General features: G+C 38.8%; 3 protein-coding genes across 3 annotated transcripts; all 3 read left to right on the top strand.

The window, feature by feature from the left end:
- Positions 1-1,530: 1,530 nt before the first annotated feature.
- Positions 1,531-11,419, top strand: LOC107603003 (1-acyl-sn-glycerol-3-phosphate acyltransferase gamma-like). Its single transcript, XM_016295664.1, has 7 exons — positions 1,531-2,101; positions 5,343-5,401; positions 6,086-6,349; positions 8,468-8,637; positions 9,766-9,927; positions 10,906-11,059; positions 11,379-11,419. The coding sequence occupies exons 3-7, from the start codon at positions 6,172-6,174 to the stop codon at positions 11,417-11,419; spliced, it is 705 nt and encodes a 234-aa protein (XP_016151150.1). The 5' UTR covers positions 1,531-2,101; positions 5,343-5,401; positions 6,086-6,171.
- A 1,289-nt stretch (positions 11,420-12,708) lies between these two features.
- On the top strand, positions 12,709-14,309 carry LOC107603044 (leukemia-associated protein 7-like). The gene is made up of 2 exons (XM_016295738.1): positions 12,709-13,077; positions 13,756-14,309. The coding sequence occupies exons 1-2, from the start codon at positions 12,778-12,780 to the stop codon at positions 13,960-13,962; spliced, it is 507 nt and encodes a 168-aa protein (XP_016151224.1). The 5' UTR covers positions 12,709-12,777; the 3' UTR covers positions 13,963-14,309.
- Positions 14,310-15,712: 1,403 nt separating this feature from the next.
- LOC107603043 (leukemia-associated protein 7-like) lies at positions 15,713-17,317 on the top strand. The gene is made up of 2 exons (XM_016295737.1): positions 15,713-16,061; positions 16,764-17,317. The coding sequence occupies exons 1-2, from the start codon at positions 15,762-15,764 to the stop codon at positions 16,968-16,970; spliced, it is 507 nt and encodes a 168-aa protein (XP_016151223.1). The 5' UTR covers positions 15,713-15,761; the 3' UTR covers positions 16,971-17,317.
- The last annotated feature ends 3,612 nt before the right edge of the window (positions 17,318-20,929 follow it).

Raw genomic sequence — 20,929 nt, 5'->3', positions numbered from 1 at the left:
TGTATCTACAAAAGTTTGGGGAAATGCAAAGAAACTATTGGTGGTTGAAATTTGGAATGATAATGTCTTTGTTTGTTCAATCTAGGGCTGCATGATATTGGAAAAAACTCACATTGCGATATTTTTTTTCTTCTGCGATATGGAAAAAAATCAGTTGACTTCAATAGCTTAATATTTGGGAAAAAATAATCAATAATTGGGGTGATTTTGTAGGCGAGTAAATCAGCATAGGAAATAAACAAATTACAAGCATAGATGAATAACAGAACAAAGATACAACAAGAGGATGAGGAAATAATGACTAAAATATCATTTTTGGTTGAGTTATCCTGCCACAGCTTGCCCTGCTCAGCCCTGCTATTTCACCAGTTGTTTAAAGATTTTTTAGAAGTGTTTGTTTATTTGTATGTGTAGGATACTGATTAGATTATAGATTTAGACATCTTGACCTCAGCTGCAGTTCAGTAAGCTGCTTTGGTCTAATATGGCTCATAATGTATGAGTTTTATGCTACACACCTTATCAGGCGAAGTCTTTACAAGATATTGAAAAAGGCACTTTGCACATTCAAGAATACGTGGACTCTCTGAAAGGGTTTTCCCATTGATTACAGCTCAGCAACCAAAGGTCAACTCACATCACACAAACTTATGGCAAACCATAATTACCCCTAGTTTCACGTTTTGATTTATTGCTGACCCAAAAAATTCAAGATCTTCATTTATCTTTCTTTCAACATTTATTATAACATGCAAGTTAGTACGGCTCCTTTGCTCCTTTCTGTCCTCATATTTCCCAGGTGGTCATCACATCAGAAAGGTGATTATTCTTTGTCTTCTTTTCCCCAACGTATGGATTTAGGAGCACATAGGTATTTTCCGAGACCATGCCAGGGTCTTTCATTTGAGAAACCGCCATCATTGCACATCAATTCCTGGATGCATGCAGTTATGCTGACCTCTCTGAAATTGGAAGAACTTAGGAATCTGAGTTATAATGCAGGGATACTGGAATCACCTGCATACTATAATCAAAGACAGACGGACAAAGATGAAAGAAGACAGAAGAAATAATGAGATAAAGTGACCAACAGAAGCAGAACGTGTGATGTGTAAGCCTGTGGCACATTGGGTTCTCCGTCTGTGCCAGTAATGCAGTTGTGCAGTCATGGCTTTGGGCCACAACCAGCCTGGTCTTCTCTGTCACCACCTCATCTAAACTGGACTTAGGGCCTTGTCGACCTTGGATGCCAAGAACAAGTCCAGCATACTACAGCACCCACAAGTCGTCAGAACCACTACCGAAACATATCATGCCTCCTTGTACAAGATCTTTTAAATGCCAGAGAGTGGCCTTGTCCCTAGAGGCTCCTCCTGGTGACTAAAGGAAGTCACCACTGTCCTGTCCCACTTAGCTCAATCCTGAAGTTGATGTAAATGCGATGTGACATATCCAGGGTGCTGCTCCATAGTGCTAATCATTGGTAATCTAATCCAGAGGAGATTAGAGAAGAGGAGGGAACACAGGATGCTGAGAACGGCTCTCTCTGGCTTAACAGAAGGTGGCTGCTATGCCCACGTTATGCTGTAGGACTGTTGCGTCTCGCTAAGGATTCGCTAACCAGAACTGTGTTTTGAATTTGGGCCAGCAATTGGTAACAGCATCCAGTTGGAGTTCAGCATCGAAAGACTCACTTTTTACATCCGCTGGTGTGTGGTTTTGAGTAGTGCTGCCACCTTTATGGGATCTAGTTTTGTTCCTGCTTGCATCATCATAAAAGTCCTCTCCTTCTGTGGGATTAGCATTAGCATGTGGCTTTAGGCAAAGCGAGACCTAGCGTCGCGTTCAACTTTTTAAAAGGATTTCTTTGCCAAATATTTTCAGGAGCACTTTCTGTACCTTCATTCATTTGTCTCCAAGCTTGTCGAGAACAGAATCGCCTGTCCATTTTTGAACGAAACCAGAGGCGGCTAATTTCATAATTATTCTGCTTTGAAGGCCCATCACCAGAAGCGGAGATGCTGAACCAGGGGGCTGTGATGATCTTCACAGGGATCTGTGGGGCGTTAGTGGTCATGGCAGTGGCCTACTACACCTACTGGTGAGTCCAGCTAACGGTTATCCAAAGCAACAGTGGATTGATTAGGCCACCTGCAGTTTATGTAATGGGTTATTGGATGGGACACAGGCAAAGATCAAAAGAGAGACTCCTTGCCTAAGACTTTAATTTGTTAGTTTGAAGTTATTTGCACACCTGTCATGTTTGAGGGTGTTTAGGGCACTATGGTGACCACCTGTTGCTTGGTTGTCTCTAGAACGACTGAAAGGCCATGCGGTGTCGGTTTCATTTTTTTTTATCTGTATATTCTTTTCTTTAAAGGGTTAGTTCACCCAAAAATGAAAATGCTGTCATTAATTACTCTCCCTCATGTCGTTCCAAACCCATAAGACCTTCGTTCACCTTCGTTTTTTCAACCATTCTTCTCCCCCGAGTTATGTCTTCCGCCATTTTAGAGTATCACAACACATACGCACGCTTTCCCCTAAGCATAAACAACGCTGATTACGCAGATTACGTTCATGCGTGCGCTTTCTCCCCCAGTGTAAACAACGCTGATTACGTCGATTACGCTCTTGGGTACTCTCCAATTTAAAATACATTGATAATGTGTCCCATGATTTGTCCTGGGATCAATCGATTTTGGTTCATTCACACTGCCAATGATTTTCCGGAATCTGCGCATTCACACATCCTGTAAAGATCCCGTAAATACACACATGACATTACGATGTGATGTGTAATGTGACGCGTACCATTTCACTAAGCTGGCGAACAATCTCAGCTTCAGCGCGGATAGTGAGGAGGAGCTCACAGATCAGTGCTTCATTCCAGTTTGCACATATTTTTTTCATCGTGAATGTTGATCTGCCTTCAAAACACCCGGTAAAAGAGTCGCACGATAACATGCATCATCACTACGACACACCCTTTATGGCATTGGCCCTGCCTTTTGTTACTAGGTCCCCATCCTGGAAACGATCCCGGATTCCCAGGACAAGCTTACGTTCACACAGAAGGCACTCTGGCAATTTTCCGGGATCAACGCGTGGTGTGAAAGGGGTTTGGTGTATTAGTCATACAGTTGCTCATATTTCTTGTTGGCTGAGAAAGTACTTTGCTCTAACAAGTTGATCAGGTGATCCCTCAGAATGCATATACACATTCCCCCTCACACACCTAGTGCAACACACCAGCTGTCACCGGGGGGGGGGGGCATTTAGAGCACTCTGCCATTCCCTTGATCTCAAACACAGACACACACACACACACACACTTTGGTAGGGTTCCAAAGTTTACTTTAGTTTGTGCAGTAATAAATAGCAGGACAGAGTTCAACTCATTCCTTTCGCATTCGCACCCTCTAATTTTTCTTCCTTCAGTCGGTCTTCATGTGTGGTTAGAGCTGTTTGTGTTTTGTTTGTCTTGGCTGATGTGTTGGTGCAGGAACCCAAGCTTTGTAGGTATACATTTTTAACCGCTGCCCACAAGTTGTAACGTGATTGTTTTGTGTTTGTTTGAAAAGGCACGTAGATTTGGCAGATTGTAATGTTTGTACATCTTCAGATTGAGTTCAGAATCATTGTTTATCTTTGTAAGGCGTCATTCAGATTAGATCTAAATACTCTCCTAATCCACCATAAACATTTTGCTAGCTGCTTGTAGAGCTGTCGCGATAACCGCAATACCGCGCTATTGACGAGCAAACCGCAGAGGAATGCAATAACCGCAGCAACCGCGATTTTTGCGTGTTTTCTTTTTTCGTAAGGTTATGCCCTTCTCGTTTTACACTTCATGCATGTGGACTGAATATTAAACAAGTTAGTAATGATAACATAATGGGTACCATGCTGATTTGTACAGAGGCTCTGTAAATTTTACACTTAACAAGCCTAAACAGGCAGTGAATGAGAGAGAGATCGACTGAGCGCGTGCGATTACTTGCGTCTGTCCTCCAGGCCGAGTCATATATATTTGTGAAAATGGGTTGTCATGTACAAGGAAAGCGAAATCTCTGTCTTAGTATCGACGCATAGCTGGTCAGCTGAGCCTTCTAAAGTGGCGCTTGTATATGTGTGTGTATATATATATATGTGTATATGTGTGTGTATATATATATATGTGTATATGTGTGTGTATATATATATATGTGTATATGTGTGTGTATATATATATATGTGTATATGTGTGTGTATATATATATATGTGTATATGTGTGTGTATATATATATATGTGTATATGTGTGTGTATATATATATATATATATGTATAGCGATAATACCGCATACCGCGCTATTGAGCAACTCAAAATGACCGCAAGGGAAATTCCCTCACTGCGACAACCCTAGCTGCTCACTCACAACAGGGATTTTACATATACAAAAACAGCAGGTATATGATAATGTTGGCCTGAATGTATGGGTCGTTGAGCAGAATTGGTGTTTTACACTTTGAAATGATATCAGTTAGTGTAGTAGGATGGTTGACTGAACTGAACTTTGTTATCAGAGTCGACACGTACTAACAGAGAAAATTATAGTATTGATGGGGTCAGACAGGGCTCCTGCAGGTTACAAGATGGCCAGGTTAAGTAGTTGCGTTAGGCAACTTCATTCTGAGTATCAGATAAACCTGCAAGGAAGCACTGAGCTTCAGTCCTCTCTTTTCATTTGGTTAAGCAATGCTTTAAAAGATTATTTGGCAAATAAATTTGCTGAGGCACACATTTAGTTAGAGGATTATTCCAGTCTTTCGCTTGCAGTTGTTGTCTTGTTATCGGATTAAGCGGTGCTGGGAGATTAAAGCTTGATAAGCTTTCAAAATCAGTTTGAAACCAGAGACCTTCAGATCCAATGAGAGCGTTTGTGTGATGTTTTTCAGAGTGGGATTTTTGTACATGACAAGTCACGTCGAGATGCTGCCTGCAATATAATAATGGAGTGAGAGATACAGTTGGGGGAAAAGAGGTTGCAAAAACGAGGCAGTCAGTGCATGCAAGAGAGCGAAATTGGAGGAGGTGTTTGGAGTTCCTCCAACTGGGTGAGAGGGTGTGTGTTTGTGCGGGGTGTGTGTTTGTCGTGCAGCTGTATGTGTGTGCAGTGCTGGTGCATATGGAGTTTTTGGTGCCCAAGGGCCTGTGGTCATGAACTCTCGCCTACTTTACAGTGGATTTTCGTATCTTGGAACAGGATGTGGAAGTAAAAATAAGCAGGACTAAATGTGTTGCTGGTAACAGTTGCATTCATGCATTCTCTAAATGTGCTCTGTCTCGTTTTCTCTCAGGTCGGTGGTACTAAGTGAAGGGCCGTGTAAAAGAGGATTGTAGAGACAAACCCGCTGTGGTGAGTTAAACATCCATTCATGATATTGATGTAGATAACTGAGATGATTATACTTAATAACATATTAAACATGAGTTTAAGAGGACAACTGGATTGACTGATACAAATTCCATGATTCTCATGCAAATGCTACCAATAATATATAGATCAGCACTTATATTTGTGCATTTATTCATTGCGGAATGGTTGAAAGTTTGATGTTGCGTTTATATGTTAATATATTTTGTGTAACTGACACAATGATTAGCTATGTTGTTTATTTTTGCTTGGTCAACTAAATAGTTTGGTTATGTTGCAAACCTTTGCTTTGAAAGTCTATATAGCAAACGCAGACAGTCGAACTAACAAAAATAGAAATATTCCAGTCAGTGCCCTAAATTAGCTATTGGCAACCCCCAAATATGAACAAAAATTGCTTTGAGTAAATAACACTAATTTGCTACCAATTGGTTTACTTTTTTGTGATCAGCCACATGTGATTTGAAGTTGAATATGTATGTATTTTTATGGAAATATATATATATATATATATATAATATTTCTTTTTAAGAATTGTCTGATCAATCCATGTACATTTTGTGGGGGGGGAAAACGATGTGTTTTAAAAAAAAATTACAACAAATCCTGTTTAATTATCTGATGAAGTTTTAATTTGGTGTCGTCTCTGTCTCTCTGGTCTTCCAGCAGTGTGTGTGTGTGTGTGTGTGTGTGTGTGTGTGTGTGTGTGTGTGTGGGTGTGTGGTGTGTGTGTGTGGAAGGGGCTCTCAGTCATGGGTGTGGTGGCGTGGCTGAAGAGCCTGTTCATACTGCAGCTCTTGATTGGTTTTGTGTTTGTGGTGAGCGGTCTCATTCTCAACTTCACCCAGCTGTGTACCTGTGTGCTGTGGCCCATCAACAAACAGCTGTACCGCAAGATCAACACCAGACTCGCCTACTCGCTATGGAGCCGTGAGTTGTTTTTTTGGCTCAGCTCAATGTTTTTACAGACCGTATAGCAAGTACATTTTTGTTTACCTTGTTAATGAGAACGTTGTAGGTGCTCTTTAGTGCATTTATTCCAGAGCTGGGTACCTATTACTGTAATATATAAAGCATTTGTGAATGGATATCACTTAATGTTTTTAAAAATGTCTTTAACCCTTAGAGCGGCACGGTCCCACATGTGGGATTGTTATTTCTGAGCCCCTGGGAGTACGGTCTCACATATGGGTTTTAGAATGTTCAGTGACGTCACATAACTGCTAGATTTAAACTGTGCTTTCGCGCTTTGGCTGATGATGAGCCAGAGACGGACGAGCTCAGCGCTTGTCATATAATCACAACTATGCAGTGTTTTCAACCAAATAATGTTTAGTTTAAATTTCAGACATTTAAAGGGTTAGTTCACCCAAAAATGAAAATTAGCCCATAAATTACTCACCCATCCTAGGTGTATATGACTTTCTTCTTTCAGACGAATCCAGTCGGAGTTATATTAAAAATAGTATTTGATCTTTCAAGCTGTTTAATGCCACTCAGCGGGTGTTGCATGCATCAGTCCAAAAGAAGTTAAATAAAAAGCACCCATCCATAAAAAAGAAGTGTCTCGCACGGCTCCGGGGGTGAACAAAGGCCTCCTGTAGCGATGCGTTTTTGAAAGAAAAATATCCAAATTCAAAACGTAATAATCACTTTAATGTAGCTTGCAACAGTCATACACGGAAGCAGCTCCGGGCTGATGACGTATGAGTTCAGCGTTGCGCATGCGCCGGTGAGTCTCGTGAAAACCAACGTTTGTTAGCAAAGGAAGCAAAGTTTCCTTACTTTAGCAAAGGAAAACCAGTCTCCTCTTGGCTTATATCGAAATCCTTTTTTGATAAAATGTTTTGTTTTGATCTCTGCCCTGCGCTTCTGTGTTCGTCAGTTCTGAGCGGCGCATGCGCAGCACTGACCTCATACGTCATGCTCCCGGAACTGCTTTCATGTAGAACTGTTGGCGCAAGCTACATCAAAGTGATTATTACGTTTTGAATATGGATATATTTTAGCAAAGGAAGCAAAGTTTCCTTACTTTAGCAAAGGAAAACCAGTCTCCTCTTGGCTTATATCGAAATCCTTTTTTGATAAAATGTTTTGTTTTGATCTCTGCCCTGCGCTTCTGTGTTCGTCAGTTCTGAGCGGCGCATGCGCAGCACTGACCTCATACGTCATGCTCCCGGAACTGCTTTCATGTAGAACTGTTGGCGCAAGCTACATCAAAGTGATTATTACGTTTTGAATATGGATATATTTCTTACAAAAATGCATCGATTCGCTACAGGAGGCCTTTGTTCACAAGAAAGTCTTATACACCTAGGATGACTTGAGGGTGAGTAATATATGGGCTAATTTTCATTTTTGGATGAACTAACCCTTTAAGTAAACATACGTACTAGTAAAACAATACATTTAGAGTTTGAAAAATACACACTGATGTCTATGGAAGCAGTAATAATCCATTCAAATATAATTTGCCAACGTGTTTTATTCATATCAGATAAAGAGTGTAAGTGACTATAAGTTACACTCTATTACTCTATATAGTTCAATCTATTATTCTCCCAGTTCACTGGCCACTTACTTGCATGTATTTCGGGAGAAATTGATGAATTCACGTGCTGTAAATTTGACAGGACTCTCTGAACTGCAGTGCGAAACAAACATGGCAGTGCCCATCTCATGTTATAGATCAAGTACATTTATAAAGGTTTTTATGAGACAAAACACACTCAAGATAGTTGATGACATGGTAACCAATTTTTGAATATTTTGAATAAAAAAGAAAAAACAAATTAAAATTCTATTTTTTAATTCTAGTGTTATGTGTGTCGTGTGACAAGCATCAGTTGAAATTGATTTGCATTTACATTTGTTCATTTAGTAGACGCTTTTATCTGGAGCAATTTATAGATGAGAATTATATAAGCAGAAGCTATTTATTTCAGGGGAGACAACAATTTGCATGGCGCTTGTCACAATATAGATCTTTCTAACGCACCTGGCATCATAACACCTGCTTGACACACTTTTATACTACTTTCTTAACAGAGTTGGTGATGCTTTTAGAGTGGTGGTCTGGCACAGAGTGCACACTCTACACTGAACAGGCCACGGTGGATAAGTTTGGTAAAGAGCACGTCGTCATCATCCTCAATCACAACTATGAGATCGACTTCCTGTGTGGCTGGACCATGTGTGAGAGATACGGCATACTGGGGGTGAGTCATGACAATCAGTGAAGACAACATAGTGAAGTGGCAAGTTGTGAAGGATGGTGTTAGTTTTGAGATGTGACATTCATGTAGGCCTGTGTCTCAATACTTTGTGAGCTGAATCACTCTCGACTTGCATCCAAACTAAAATGGAAACTGATGAATGTGTGACTAGCTTCTTCAATGTAGCTTCTTCAACAGAAAATTGTGCAAATGATGCAAAAAGCATTCTGCACACCATTTAATTTGGATATTAGAAGATACTATTTTGAAGAACAAAAATCATGTCACGCATGGATACTGGGTGAAATGATTTTTTAATTGTGGAGTTGTTCCCCATCAGTACTTGCATGCAGTGAAACTAGTATTGGGAATGAACTGCATCACAGTATCTTTTAAAATTACATTTGGCTGAAAACATATTACATTTGCATAATTCTGCTATATACAATATGAGACATCGCTTGTGTTGGGACCTGTGATGGCCAGGTTATGCTTTGTGCAGTGGCATTTTATTTGATATATGTATGCATGTATATGTGTGTTTGTGTGTGTATATGCATTCTGTATTTATTAATATTTTGAATTGCCTTTTTTATTTTAATTTTAAGTAAGCACATAATAAATGTACTAAAATCTTTGTCGTTTTATATATGTAATTTTTAAATCTTTCTATTTAGCTTTTATTTCAGGTTTAGTGATTTTAGTGTCAACATTTAAAAAAAAAAAAATTTTTATGTACTTTCAAATAAAATGTAAACTTGTATTCAAATAAATATTTTTTCAATTAGTTGCCAAGGTAGCATTTCAAATTTTCATTTAAACTTTGTTTTATTTATAATTTTATTTTTATTTAAATGAACTACAATGCTTTTTAGTAGTTTTAGTTAACAATAGCAAAAACTGCAGTCATCATCCATTTTTGTTCTGTGTTTCGAAATCGTAGTCGTCATGAGCCTCAATCCCAAGAGATCAATTTGACTTTTCTCTCTTGGATGAGTTGTGATGTTGGATTTATTTGTTTTGATTGAGTGGCTGATTTGAATTCTTCTCTCTCCTCTCTTCCTTCCTCTCTGATTCCTTTTTTGCATTTTTTATCCTCCCTTTAATTCGATTTTTTTTTTCCTTCTCCAGAGTTCTAAGGTTCTGGCAAAACACGAACTGCTGAAAGTTCCTCTGATCGGCTGGACGTGGTACTTCTTGGAAATAGTTTTCTGTACGCGGAAGTGGGAGGAGGACAGAGAAACTGTGTTCAGTGGGCTGAACTGTCTCCGAGATTACCCAGAATGCATGTGGGTGAGTACACTGAGCGATTAGGACGCTCTAATGACCTGATAATTAACAAGAGCTTTGACTTAAGCCTTTTCTCTTCACCATGGAGATGTGTACTGAGTATTTGATGAATTGTTGCTGTCAAATATAGGGATAACCTCAAATTGACCTTGTAAATCTCTAAACCCATGCAAATATTCTTTTAATGGTTGAGAACTATTCAATTGGTGATAGGCAGATTTTGGTTAACCAGTACTTCAGTCTTTTTCCTTGTTGTGGGGTTGGGTTAAATGTTTTATATTGTAGTTTTTGGTGAATTATTTGTTTTTACAGTTTGAAAGCATGTGATGTTGCAGTTCCTAATAAAATTACTTTAACTCAATTCGCAATTGGAGCTTGGTGTTACTTTTGTCCTGTGCTTGGGCAACATATGCACATAAACTGCAAACCAAGCGCAGTAAAGGTGTGCTGACATTTAAACAAGGCACAGAGACTGCAACAAAAAAAATGAAATGGAAGTCACAAAGAAGTGTGAATGCAAAGTGAACTTTTCCCCATACTCGGTTCACAAGAAAAGTTTTCTCTTTCAAAGATTGTATTATAATAATTTCTGACCTTGCTGTAAAACACAATTACAGAGGCAGAGTCATGTGACTCATGTCTCATATTTTTCCCTGATGCCTCTCTTGCTAGCCAACATATTGAGGCTAAGAAATCAAGCTGTATCTCAAACACCATGTCAAGCCCGGTGTTAACGTGCTAAAGTGTCATTCTTGTTTAGATGATGTAGGTTAGTGTGTTTATTTATTCTGTCATCACATTATTTGGATGTGGGTCAGTGTTACTAGACATGCGAGTAACTCCAGCGGTGAGGTCACTTATGACGTGCTCTGATTGGAAGTTTCCGTTGGCAACAAGAGGCAGAGATTATGAAGTGATAGGATTAATGTGTTAAACACTGACCCGGGAGTTAAAATCCTCTGGTGTGTGTGTGTTTGGCAGTTCCTGCTGTACTGTGAAGGAACAAGATTTACGGAAAAGAAACATCAGATAAGCATGCAAGTGGCTGAGAGTAAGGGCCTTCCAAAACTGAAGTACCACCTGCTGCCCCGCACCAAAGGATTCACCACTACACTGCAATGCCTCAAGGGAACAGGTCAGACGAAGGTTTCCGCACACTCCATCACTGTCACAGAGATGCTGTTTACTCAGAGCTGCTGTGTGTTGCCATGTTAAAAGAGTCAAACATTGCTTCCTGGCTGGGTGATGGACAGGAGTCAAGAAAAACAAATGGTCGTGAAGTGTCTCAACAGAACATGTTTAAACTCATAAGCTGGCCCTTTTCTTGGTGCTTATTTGGATTTCCAGACTGGTGTCTAATAATAATGTCTAGTATGAGTGACCCTAGACAAGAGTGCGGTTATCCGCAACATGATGCTGCTAGCGGTTATGGTGATAACTAATGTTCTTCCTAGAATTCGCATGTCCCCAGAATACTCTTGACATGTTGCCATAAGAAAATCTCAATGCATTTACCACCTCAGTGGTCGAGACTCTTCCGTCTGTCACCTGCTTCTGCATCTGAATATAGGCTGAGAGTTTACACTGTATTTTTAGGTATGCACTACCATTCAAAAGTTTGGGATTGGTAAGATTTTTATTTTTAAATAAGGCCCTTTTGCTCACCAAGGCAGCATTTGTTTGATCAAAAATACAGCAAATACAATAATATTGTTACAATTTACAGTAACGTTTATATTTAATATATTTTAAAATGTAATTTATTCCTGTGCATCCAAATCATCATTACTTCAGTCTTCAGTGTCACGTGATCCTTCAGAAATCATTCTGATTTGCTGCTCAAAAAACATTTCTTAATATTATCAGTTGAAAACACTTGTGCTGTTCAATGTTTTTGCAATACTTTATTTTCAAGTTCAAATGAACTATATTTTTAAGTAGATTCCTTGTACCAATCTAGATCTTTACTATCACTTTTGATCAATTCAATCTTAAAAAATATTGTAAAAATATCATCTATCTTACCCCAAACTTTTGATTATTACGAAGCAGATATCCTCTTTGGAAGGCCAAACAAAGTAGTTTCGCTTTCACAATGAAACACAGCACCTTCACGACATGGCGGCGGCGGCAACAACAATACTACAGCGAGAATAAAAGTTAAGCCTTCTTTCTTTGCGTGAACATTTGGGTGGTGTTATGCAAATATTCCCACATAGTGATGTAGACGTGGGGGCGTGTTAGAACGAGACGTTTTAGGTAGGTGTGGTTGACTCTTAACTTTTATAAAGAATATCTCTTTGGATTTGAGACTTTAGTCTTTGCAACTTTACAGATCTTCTTTATGCACCAAGAACTTGTAACACTCCAAAGCGAAAGGACAAATGTAAATTGCATCATATGACCCCTTTAATACATTCATCAAATGTGCTGCTGGGGGGTGACTCTGAAAACCTGCTTGATCTGGCAGCAAACTTAGTTTAGGCTTAATTTTTTCCCCCCAATAGAGTAAATTATAAATGAAAGCTTTAAAATGCTAACTGTTTCTGTTTTTTGTGTTTATTCAAAACGTTTTAACATCTCAGTTAACTGCTTTTTCTGAGCATCTCGATGGAGGAGGCAGGACTATCAGGTCACATTTGCATGTGTAAGCAAGCGCTCAACAAACACAAACAATGGGGAAGTCGTTAAAGAAACCACTTGTCCAAGCGAAAAAACACTTAAAACCGGTCGTTTGTCGCGTTGTTTCGACCAGAGCCCCTCTCTCTCTCTCTCTCTCTCTCTCTCTCTCTCTCTCTCAACAGTGACTCTGCTCAAGGCTGCTGATCTGTCCTTGACCAGGTGGCAGCAGACATGGGGCTCTGCTCTTTAACACATCAGATCGACGCTTTAAACATCCTCAATGAACTGCAAGCTCACGCAACGACCAGTAATAGAGATGGCGAGGGCCAGTGTTCAGGTGCTTTACTGGCCGGTAAAGAAGCCGTTCGTCCGGGCGAGCTGACGAAGGAGCCCCGCAGGCTGAAGACGATCACGGCGAGAGCGCGAGAGAGCTGCCTCGCGCGACTGCTCGAGATTCTCACGCGCCTCATTTCTATAGAGGAAGACTTTATTAAAGACGCGTCTTACGGAAGGAGATTGCTTAAACGCAAGGTAAGATGGTTTTGATAGCTTCTGTGCGGTAACGTCTCAGTTGTGAAATTATCACGTTTATTACCCTATGTTGGATTTGTACTGAGTATATAATAGCATTTTAGTCTAATAGGAAAAGCGATTTAAATGATCGAATAACGCAAATGTAAGTATGGGAATTAGATGTCAAATGAAAAAAAAAGTATATATATATTATATAGCCACTCTTGTCTAGATACCAGCTCTGCAGGTGCGTCCTGGGATGCTTTGTAAACAATAGGAACAGAACTCTTTTGTGTTGTCTGCTTTTTCCTAACCAGTTTGATTTAACCATTCATATCTATAGCCATATATCAATACATACGCACACAAACTAATAATTTATTAAAATAAATATTTAGTGAAGTGTCTCCAAACATTTGTCCCGTTCTGTATGTGGATGCTAAACTCATTTGCCCATGTTTGCGTGTGATTTTATTTATGAGCTCTGTTTTAATTAAAAGATGATCAAAGTTGGCACAGCACAGCTCCAAAATTATAAAAAATATTTATGTTCTCACCACATATTTTTATACTTTTGGAGCTGTGCTGTGCCAACTTTGATCTTTCTTTATGCAACTCTGTGGTTGAACACCCGCATTGAACTTTTGGCCTGTTGGATTTTTTTTTATTAGCCATATTTGTGTAATCTCTTTGCAGGACAGTGTTGACCTGAAGAACATATGCCTGAGAATGGCTATTGCAGAAAGTGGTTCTCACTCAGACAGAGACTTGAGGGAACTTCGGCACTGTCTTCGACTTATTGTGGGTAACCTACTCGCATATGTGCTAGAGGAAAACAATCCCTCATCCACTGAAACAACTCACAAACTGAGGGAGCTTTCTAACTCCTTCCCTGATATCTGAAGATCACTTTGTGAATTCTAAGGAACTACCTTAGAGGAGATAAAGCGGATCTAAATAAGGAGACACGACCTTTTTCTAAGGAAACATAAAAAGCCATGAACTATCTGTGAATCATCTATAATTTTTGATAATTGTGATGATGCTTCACATTCTGGTTGAAGGTGTTGATCTTCACGAGAAGTGATTTGCCATAGAATTGTCAGTACTCAAGCCTAAGAACAACATTCTCTCGACACATACCAGTATCATGCGTCTGTGCCTAGCTGACTACAGGTAAAACAAGTCTAATAGCTGATGGTGGTGAATTCACTCTCAGCTCAGTGGGTGGGATGGCTGTCACACCTCTGGATGGGCTGGTGTGGCCGTCTGCCACCTGCTAAAAAGAAAGTGTTAAGGAGTGAATTGGGTGGGGGAGGGTGTGTGAAAATATGCATTTGTATATGTGAATTCCAGTGTAACTATGTTCCAAATAAAATCATTTTCAGTGTTACAACAAACACACTTAGTCCTGAATATCTGGTTATGAATTCCAGGTTTGAGCATTCCGAAATCAATATACGCTTTTGCTGTGTGTGCAAATGTAGCATGTGTAGAATCCTCTCTTGTCACTAGATGGTGCACAAAACCAGCTTTTTACTAATATAAACATCTCATGCTCCAGTTTCTGAAGATAATTCAAGTGTTTTTGGATGTTTAATGTGAATGAACAGGGATGCTCTGGCCCAAAAAGTATTAGAGAATTTCATATCAAGCAAAGTAGAACAAAATATAAATTCAAGTGGTATTTATTTTAAAGAAACATGAAAAGTGCTAAATGTTCATAATAAGAAAGTTGTTTTAAATTATGAAATATACGGTTTAGACAAAGTAACCGATGCTTTGTGGTCTAGAACAGTAATTTAAGACTGTTAAGAAGAACTTAAATTATAAGCAATTTTGTATTATTTGTTACAGAAGAACTATTTTATGTAATGTACATTTAAAAATGTCAAGCTGGTAAACCTAAATGTAGGACAGGATGATTAAGGACTTATTTTAAGTATTTAAATGAATAAATTATTCTGAACTTAAATTAAACCTAAAGCACAAACTCAAGATGTAATCTTAGATTACGTTTCTTTTTTTCTACCTTTGGTAGTAATTATTGTGTTTACTGAAGAAGACACAGTTCTTAAATTGTGGTTCGTTAATTTAATGTAATCCCAATTTTGGGGGGAAGAAACAGTTTTGTCATAACAGATAGCCTATAGTTTTATCAATTAGCAGAAATACAAGAAATATGTTGTATTGGGTTGGACAAAAGGGGGAATTCATTCAAAAAGTTCAAAAAGAAACACTCATTTAGGATGAGTAGACTTTCGGAGATTGTCTATATCAAGTCTGATCAGTAGAGGACGCCATGCACACATTTTTTGTGCTCTGTGACTTCACAAAACCACTCAGACAGACACAAAATCACTCAGTTTGGAGAATCCATTAGATGGCATCTGACTCATCTTAAATTGGCTTATGTGTGAAGCTGCTAAGAATCCTTTACTTGTGAGTATTAACACAAGTAAACGTTTTTCAGATTTAAGATTTACCATCCAACAGAGGAAGTGTTGATGACCACTTAAATCAGCTGAGTCAGTTCAAACTTCAAACTTCTCATTTTACCTTGTAATATCCTTAAATGTTAGAGTGTCGCCCACAGCCCCGCCCCGTCTCTCTCTCTCTCTCTCTCTCTCTCTCTCTCTCTCTCTCTCAACAGTGACTCTGCTCAAGGCTGCTGATCTGTCCTTGACCAGGTGGCAGCAGACATGGGGCTCTGCTCTTTAACACATCAGATCGACGCTTTAAACATCCTCAATGAACTGCAAGCTCACGCAACGACCAGTAATAGAGATGGCGAGGGCCAGTGTTCAGGTGCTTTACTGGCCGGTAAAGAAGCCGTTCGTCCGGGCGAGCTGACGAAGGAGCCCCGCAGGCTGAAGACGATCACGGCGAGAGCGCGAGAGAGCTGCCTCGCGCGACTGCTCGAGATTCTCACGCGCCTCATTTCTATAGAGGAAGACTTTATTAAAGACGCGTCTTACGGAAGGAGATTGCTTAAACGCAAGGTAAGATGGTTTTGATAGCTTCTGTGCGGTAACGTCTCAGTTGTGAAATTATCACGTTTATTACCCTATGTTGGATTTGTACTGAGTATATAATAGCATTTTAGTCTAATAGGAAAAGCGATTTAAATGATCGAATAACGCAAATGTAAGTATGGGAATTAGATGTCAAATGAAAAAAAAAGTATATATATATTATATAGCCACTCTTGTCTAGATACCAGCTCTGCAGGTGCGTCCTGGGATGCTTTGTAAACAATAGGAACAGAACTCTTTTGTGTTGTCTGCTTTTTCCTAACCAGTTTGATTTAACCATTCATATCTATAGCCATATATCAATACATACGCACACAAACTAATAATTTATTAAAATAAATATTTAGTGAAGTGTCTCCAAACATTTGTCCCGTTCTGTATGTGGATGCTAAACTCATTTGCCCATGTTTGCGTGTGATTTTATTTATGAGCTCTGTTTTAATTAAAAGATGATCAAAGTTGGCACAGCACAGCTCCAAAATTATAAAAAATATTTATGTTCTCACCACATATTTTTATACTTTTGGAGCTGTGCTGTGCCAACTTTGATCTTTCTTTATGCAACTCTGTGGTTGAACACCCGCATTGAACTTTTGGCCTGTTGGATGTGCGCACTTGAAACTCTTTTTTTTTTTTTTAATTAGCCATATTTGTGTAATCTCTTTGCAGGACAGTGTTGACCTGAAGAACATATGCCTGAGAATGGCTATTGCAGAAAGTGGTTCTCACTCAGACAGAGACTTGAGGGAACTTCGGCACTGTCTTCGACTTATTGTGGGTAACCTACTCGCATATGTGCTAGAGGAAAACAATCCCTCATCCACTGAAACAACTCACAAACTGAGGGAGCTTTCTAACTCCTTCCCTGATATCTGAAGATCACTTTGTGAATTCTAAGGAACTACCTTAGAGGAGATAAAGCGGATCTAAATAAGGAGACACGACTTTTTTCTAAGGAAACATAAAAAGCCATGAACTATCTGTGAATCATCTATAATTTTTGATAATTGTGATGATGCTTCACATTCTGGTTGAAGGTGTTGATCTTCACGAGAAGTGATTTGCCATAGAATTGTCAGTACTCAAGCCTAAGAACAACATTCTCTCGACACATACCAGTATCATGCGTCTGTGCCTAGCTGACTACAGGTAAAACAAGTCTAATAGCTGATGGTGGTGAATTCACTCTCAGCTCAGTGGGTGGGATGGCTGTCACACCTCTGGATGGGCTGGTGTGGCCGTCTGCCACCTGCTAAAAAGAAAGTGTTAAGGAGTGAATTGGGTGGGGGAGGGTGTGTGAAAATATGCATTTGTATATGTGAATTCCAGTGTAACTATGTTCCAAATAAAATCATTTTCAGTGTTACAACAAACACACTTAGTCCTGAATATCTGGTTATGAATTCCAGGTTTGAGCATTCCGAAATCAATATACGCTTTTGCTGTGTGTGCAAATGTAGCATGTGTAGAATCCTCTCTTGTCACTAGATGGTGCACAAAACCAGCTTTTTACTAATATAAACATCTCATGCTCCAGTTTCTGAAGATAATTCAAGTGTTTTTGGATGTTTAATGTGAATGAACAGGGATGCTCTGGCCCAAAAAGTATTAGAGAATTTCATATCAAGCAAAGTAGAACAAAATATAAATTCAAGTGGTATTTATTTTAAAGAAACATGAAAAGTGCTAAATGTTCATAATAAGAAAGTTGTTTTAAATTATGAAATATACGGTTTAGACAAAGTAACCGATGCTTTGTGGTCTAGAACAGTAATTTAAGACTGTTAAGAAGAACTTAAATTATAAGCAATTTTGTATTATTTGTTACAGAAGAACTATTTTATGTAATGTACATTTAAAAATGTCAAGCTGGTAAACCTAAATGTAGGACAGGATGATTAAGGACTTATTTTAAGTATTTAAATGAATAAATTATTCTAAACTTAAATTAAACCTAAAGCACAAACTCAAGATGTAATCTTAGATTACGTTTCTTTTTTTCTACCTTTGGTAGTAATTATTGTGTTTACTGAAGAAGACACAGTTCTTAAATTGTGGTTCGTTAATTTAATGTAATCCCAATTTTGGGGGGAAGAAACAGTTTTGTCATAACAGATAGCCTATAGTTTTATCAATTAGCAGAAATACAAGAAATATGTTGTATTGGGTTGGACAAAAGGGGGAATTCATTCAAAAAGTTCAAAAAGAAACACTCATTTAGGATGAGTAGACTTTCGGAGATTGTCTATATCAAGTCTGATCAGTAGAGGACGCCATGCACACATTTTTTGTGCTCTGTGACTTCACAAAACCACTCAGACAGACACAAAATCACTCAGTTTGGAGAATCCATTAGATGGCATCTGACTCATCTTAAATTGGCTTATGTGTGAAGCTGCTAAGAATCCTTTACTTGTGAGTATTAACACAAGTAAACGTTTTTCAGATTTAAGATTTACCATCCAACAGAGGAAGTGTTGATGACCACTTAAATCAGCTGAGTCAGTTCAAACTTCAAACTTCTCATTTTACCTTGTAATATCCTTAAATGTTAGAAACCCCTTGGTGAGGTTTTCTACTAGTTTTTAAAGATTTTCTCAAGTGGTTAACAATTTGAATAAATAAACAGCTTTTACTATATAAAGATACTACTGCAAACTAGTTACTTGTCAAAAGTATTTAATCTCTTATTTTCCCTCCAAAACTTCGCATGTAAGATGCATATTTTGTAAGTACACCTTAATTCTTTTTTGAGGCCCATCACAAATATTCTGAGCAGTGTGTTTGATATTTTGTGTCCTAAGGCTGGTCCCTTATGACGTTGTTGTTGTTTGCTGTTGTTTAGCATCTACTTCCACAAGACCGACTGAACTCAGCAACCCCAGGCTCGTGGAGGTCTGGGTTGAACTACTGTGGGCTCGTGACAGGCCAATGAGAAGCCAGCGCTGCGGCTGTAGACAGTGTCTAGCAGGATGGATGGCTGGGGTATTATGTCACTTCCTGGGACATGGCGAGAGCAGACCCAGACAGATGAGTAAAAGGATGAGTGCTGTATGAGAAGAAGACCAGAGGAGAAGGCCAGGCATTGTTGGGGGTCCGTGTCTTTGTCTTAAAAAAACAATGTGGGCAAAAGAGAGGCATTGTTGACATTGAATTCTTGTGTCTTAAATGTATTTCAGCTTGAAATATACTCAAATTGAAAAGTTAAACTGTAATATTTCAGAATATAACGGTTTTACTGTATTTTTGATCACACACACATACGTATATATATATGTATATGTGTGTGTATATATATCAACAATGAAAAAGTGGCTTTATCATTAATCAATCATTACTGAAATTAATACACTTTAATTTTTTTAAACTTACCTATTTAAACTTTTGTTTAAAATCTACTTTATATGTTTATATTCACTAGCAGCTACACTGCGGGGGGGGGGGGGGGGGTTCAAAAGCTGTCACTGGGGCAGGGACTTATTTGTCCCTAAGGGGTGTATATTATTACCTAAATGGTCCAATTTTGTACTTTTTGTACTGGCCATGGCAGCTTTTTTTACTTTTTCTATCAGTGTATAACAAATATATGATATTGGAATTTTAGTTCACACATTTTTCATCATTTATAAATTATCCAATTTTAGGACATAGGTGTTTGAAACCAGCATACAAAACCATTGGACATTATGGTTTAATCTGTGATTTAAAGCCTTACATTTAGCAAGATACAGCCATTGTGACCGTTCCATCTGTGAAACTTGCCCTGGTCTTCATCATCTTAAATTCTTTATCTACATTTTTTCTTTCGACTTTCACTAATTCGCCCTTCGTTTTCTCATGGACTGTCATACAGGAGACATGATGTGTATATTCCTGTGGGGTCATGTTGTTCCCTCATCTTTTTCTTTTTATTCATCTCTCCCCTCTTTATTTTTCCTCTGATGCAGTGCCAGATGAGGACTCTGGGGTGGTTGTGAGAGTGTGGGGACTGACTGGAAGTGTGTGTGTGTGAGTGAAACCTCACCCTGCAAGTGGGTGGTGGATGATGACCCCTTACTCTCCAGCACTGTGTGTGTGGTGTCCTCGGCCCCTAGATGTCTATCTCCGGGGCTCAATCTCACACTGAATAGAACCTCCCCTGTGTTTCACTGCGGGGCTTTCCCGCACACTTCACTCTCTATGTATGATTCATTATACAATCAGAGGGAGGGTGACGCATCCGTGAGTGATCTTATCAAACCCGGGTGCCCACGTTCAGCCTTCCTGATGCTCCCTCTACTAAAGAAACAGAATTAATAGTTATTTTTAGTTACTTAAAATAGGCTCTGAAGGGTGTGGTGGGACCTCACGATCACGGCCTGCAGCTGAAATGAAATGGGCTTGAATGAAGTCACGAGAATCTTCGTTACTTGTATGTTTCGTGGTTTTGAGATTTGTGATGTTTTTGCAGTGAATTTTTTTTTTTAAGAAAGTGATGTCTCTCTTGTATTTAATACTTACCTAACTTTGAATCTTCGATTTAAATTGTAGATATTTATTGTACTATTAATACTTTATTATCAGTCAATAATTGTACAATGTCTTTAAGCTAAATCAGACTTTGCTTGATGTTATCATAGAAGCTGAATAGGAGAGATTAGGAGCCGGTTTTGAGGGTTACGCGTTCCTAAAGGTTCTTGAGTGTTTTTTTGCAGTTGTGTCAGCTACAAAGAACCCTCTTGCTATCAACAACCATTTTTGTATAATATATACATTGACCTCCAATTTGGCATCCAATCCGGTTCCAAATTTTCTGCTGTGAGATCTATAAGATGTTATGTAAATTCTAATAGATC

Source organism: Sinocyclocheilus grahami, unplaced genomic scaffold, assembly GCF_001515645.1.
Source record: "Sinocyclocheilus grahami isolate Dianchi unplaced genomic scaffold, SAMN03320097.WGS_v1.1 scaffold339.1, whole genome shotgun sequence".
NCBI classification, from domain to species: domain Eukaryota; kingdom Metazoa; phylum Chordata; class Actinopteri; order Cypriniformes; family Cyprinidae; genus Sinocyclocheilus; species Sinocyclocheilus grahami.
This window is presented reverse-complemented; position numbering and strand designations above follow the sequence as displayed.

Coding starts and splice junctions, on each gene's coding strand:
- LOC107603003 (XM_016295664.1), top strand. CDS start 6,172: ATGGGTGTGGTGGCGTGGCTGAAGAGCCTGTTCATACTGCAGCTCTTG. Junction 6,350..8,467: donor CGCCTACTCGCTATGGAGCC/GTGAGTTGTTTT, acceptor CTTTCTTAACAG/AGTTGGTGATGCTTTTAGAG. Junction 9,928..10,905: donor ATTACCCAGAATGCATGTGG/GTGAGTACACTG, acceptor TGTGTTTGGCAG/TTCCTGCTGTACTGTGAAGG.
- LOC107603044 (XM_016295738.1), top strand. CDS start 12,778: ATGGGGCTCTGCTCTTTAACACATCAGATCGACGCTTTAAACATCCTC. Junction 13,078..13,755: donor GGAGATTGCTTAAACGCAAG/GTAAGATGGTTT, acceptor ATCTCTTTGCAG/GACAGTGTTGACCTGAAGAA.
- LOC107603043 (XM_016295737.1), top strand. CDS start 15,762: ATGGGGCTCTGCTCTTTAACACATCAGATCGACGCTTTAAACATCCTC. Junction 16,062..16,763: donor GGAGATTGCTTAAACGCAAG/GTAAGATGGTTT, acceptor ATCTCTTTGCAG/GACAGTGTTGACCTGAAGAA.